The sequence below is a fragment of the Polyodon spathula genome, chromosome 14 (genome assembly GCF_017654505.1).
Source record: "Polyodon spathula isolate WHYD16114869_AA chromosome 14, ASM1765450v1, whole genome shotgun sequence".
In the NCBI taxonomy this organism is placed as follows: domain Eukaryota; kingdom Metazoa; phylum Chordata; class Actinopteri; order Acipenseriformes; family Polyodontidae; genus Polyodon; species Polyodon spathula.
The window spans coordinates 35,776,407-35,780,228 of NC_054547.1; the positions used below are offsets into that span (position 1 = coordinate 35,776,407).

General features: G+C 39.9%; 1 protein-coding gene across 1 annotated transcript; it reads left to right on the forward strand.

Moving 5' to 3' along the window:
* The first annotated feature begins 2,233 nt into the window (after positions 1-2,233).
* Positions 2,234-3,220, forward strand: LOC121326607 (P2Y purinoceptor 3-like). Its single transcript, XM_041269936.1, has one exon. It carries the CDS (start codon positions 2,234-2,236, stop codon positions 3,218-3,220), a length of 987 nt encoding a protein of 328 aa, XP_041125870.1.
* The last annotated feature ends 602 nt before the right edge of the window (positions 3,221-3,822 follow it).

The following is a 3,822-nucleotide window of genomic DNA, read 5'->3' on the forward strand; positions in this document are numbered from 1 at the left end:
ACTTGACTGCTTTTAAAGCTGTAGTATTGTTTTTACTATCCATCTTACCGAGCATGACATATATCAAACTAACTGAATCTGTCGGCTTCCATTTTTCTCATTCTTCACAATAAACCCTCATCTGAATTTTTTTTTTTTTTTCAGTATTGCCCCAACATTCGTTCTTAAATATGTCTTTAAAGTACCTGCTACGGTAATGCACTTCAGCCAGAAAACGCATTTTCAGATAATGTACTAGTATGGGGTAATTGCCACTCATTTTGCATAGTGCGTCTCTAGTTATGTATCTTAATTTGACTTACATTGCCCAGCCCCTAACAAATTCGATAAATCGAACGATCCATTTACCTGATCGATGTAAAGAGTAAGGATCGTTTTCTCGCAAGTCCTCATTAAAGAAGCATTGTGCAGTCTGTTGCCAGTTCCTTGATAAACAGCCCTGCATGCAAAAAGTGGACAGTATTAATCATAACATGTACAAAGACAAGAGAAGAAAAAAAAAAAAAAAAAAAAAAAAAAAAAAAAAAAACGATAATAATTTACGTTTTAAATAGCACAGCATTGTTGCTACGTTAAAAAACATGTGTCCAATACCTCACGGTTATGCTTGCTTAAGAAAATCAACATTAGCGTTTGTTTCATGCCTGCATACAGACCGATAATGAGTCGTTTTCAGCATCTTATACATGTGAGTGTGGGATTCGTAAATACAAACCTCTGCCTGCAGCCTTCACTTTGAAAATGTTCTCTTGGCCAATGAGATGTTTAGGTCTTGTCTCATTTATACTGGCAGTGGTCGCCCAGAACCAGAGTCATTTGGACCAGTAATCAACATCAATCAGTAGTCCTTATTCCTGCATTTTGCAGTCCAAGCAGAATGCAGTTCATCCGAGGACAAATTAGCATTTAACTTGTCAGTTAACAGCGTCTCCCAGAAATGCTGACACTTATTACAAATGTTTGAGCTACAAATGTAATTCAACAGCATTAAGTGATTTCATTATAACACCTAGAGACGTAGAAACATACACCTGCCAACCTCTGAAGAAAACGGTTACCACAGGTTTCTGGATGATATTATTTTCTTTGCTGTTTTGCAAAGTTTAAGAGGGGAATGCAGCTTTATAAGAAAACTTGAAACATGTATTTGCTACCCTAGACGATAATTAGAGGCAATAGTATTATTATTTTTCAGTTTAGTCTTTGCTATATTTTTTTATTTTCTCCCAATTTGAAATGGCCAATTATAATTTAGGTTCAGCTCTGACTCGGTAGCGGCGAAGACGTACACACGCTGTCCTCCGAAACGTGGGCCGTCAGCTGGGGGGGGGGGGGGGGGGGGGGGGGGGGGGGGGGGGGGGGGGGGGGGGGGGGGGGGGGGGGGGGGGGGGGGGGGGGGGGGGGGGGGTACCGCTTCTTTTCATTGCGGATTCACCCTGCAGCCACCCGGGAGCTACAGCGTGGGAGGACAACGCAGCTCCCAGGCAGCTAGCACGGAAGCCTGCAGGCGCCCGGCCAGACTGCAGGGGTCACTGGTGCGCGATGAGCCGAGGACATTCTTTATTTTATGTATTTTAATCTAAATTTCTTCTTCTTCTTCTTCTTCTTCTTCTTCTTCTTCTTCTTCTTCTTCTTCTTCTTCTTATTCTTAATTCTTCTTATTATTGTTATTATTATTATTATTATTATTTTTACAAAATGCACACATCACCAGGGAGATAATAAACTTTAAAATGTAGAGGCAGTCATCTGTCATGCCACGGAGTGAATTGTAAAGCACATATTTGTGTCAAGCTGGGAAGTTTGCATTTAGCACGCACGCACGATTCTATACTCTTACACGCATGACTTAATAACAGATGTTGGGAAAGTACACCGTCCACGGGAATCAGGTTGTTTGGTCTCGTTTGCATTCACCTAGTTTGCATCTGGAGCGAAACTATTTTAATATAAACAAAACACCATGAGTATAAAATCGACGGGAAACTGACAGGGGGTCTACACTTTGGTTCAAATGGACCCTTCCCAATGATATATATATAACTTTCATCAACCGGGCAGACCAATGTTTTGTAATAGCTCTGTTTTAAGTTTCGTGTACACTACAACTACATGATATTACAGAACTAAGTACATTCTCAACGTCTTAGTAAGTGTTATTACGATAAAGAATTATAAATAAATACATAATAACAATTAATACATTGAAGAGGAAGAGAAAGAAAAAAAAAACATGGGGGACAACGATGAAGCGTTTCAAGAAACACCGAACAGCACCAGTCTAATAACATCGTGCTTAGTTTCTGAAGATTATAAACGGATTTTACTGCCTCTTACCTACAGCGTGGTGTTTGTAGTGGGGCTTTTACTAAACGGTGTCGTTTTGTGGATGATGTGCTGTCGGACAAAATATTGGAGCTGCTCTATGATTTACCTGACCAATCTAGCAGTGGCTGACCTTCTAAACGTCCTGCCCTTACCTCTGCTCATTGTATACTATTGTATGGACGACCGGTGGATGTTTGGTGGTGTTGCCTGCAAGTTGGTGCGTTTCTTTTTTTACGCTAGCCTGTACGCCAGCATTTTGTTCTTGACTTGCATTAGTGTCCACCGTTTCCTAGGGGTATGTTACCCCATTCGATGTATTGATTACACGACCAAAAAGATAGCGATTCTTGGTTCAGTAATTGCTTGGATCTTGGTGGTGGTACAGGTCTTTCCTACTTTAAAGTTTTCCAACACTGGTTTAATTAATAACCAAACGGTGTGCTATGATTTGACCGAACCCCATAATTTTAATCAATACTTCCCCTATGGGATAGCTTTGAATATCACAGGCTTTCTAATACCTTTTGCGATTATTTCCATGTGCTCCTGTTCCATGATAAGGACCTTGTCAAAGTTCGAAGAAAGTATCACGGTGGGAAAGGAGAGCCGGCGAAAATCTATTCGCACCATCGTGGTGGTCTGCATTATCTTTGCGATTTGTTACGTGCCATTCCATGTTACCCGCACCATCTACATGTTTGTTCGAGTCTACATGCCTCTAAAGGACTGCAGTGTTTTGAATTTCGTGACGATGTCTTACAAAATCTGGAGACCCATTGTCAATTTTAACAGCTGCATCAACCCGGTTTTGTTTTTTCTGTTGACCGATAGAAACAGAACCAGATTTCTGGCTGAACTAGGGAAAAATTCAGCACACCCATCTGCCAAATGAAACGTCTCTCCCGGATACATGAATAACAAATTGAAAGGCGTTAAAGTAGAACTGTAGTTGAAGTGGAGCTTTATTTTAGAGACATGTGAGCTTTCGAGAACCAGAAGGATTGAAGTCCACTGCTGTGTAATGTAAATATGTTTGTATTCTTGTGTACTCAGGGCCAACGCTACAAACGAGATGCTACAGTCCCAGAAAGTCTCAGCAGTGTAATATGTATCAAAGTCCAATCAATTGTAGAGCTTAATGGTATTGTTCTGTTATTAATTTAAGTGAATTCATTTTACTGATAGTCCTGGAAGCACAGGCTGATTAGAAAGTTTACCACATGGTAAAGTTTACCAGCTGGTGCGTTAATGTGGTAAACTTACTTTCCGATCACCATCTGTATTATAACATGATAAAATGGTTTAGTAATTTTGATATAGTAAATACTATTTTTTGTCTTTTTGCTTTACACATGCTGCTGTGGTTGAAGTGCTGTGCAGGGAATTTTTAGAGTTATGTGTTGATGTTGTAGTAGTTTAACTGCTTTATTTTATTAAACATTTACAATTTTTTTGGAAAGCCTTTTCTTCCCTTATACTGGCTACGGAAAATGG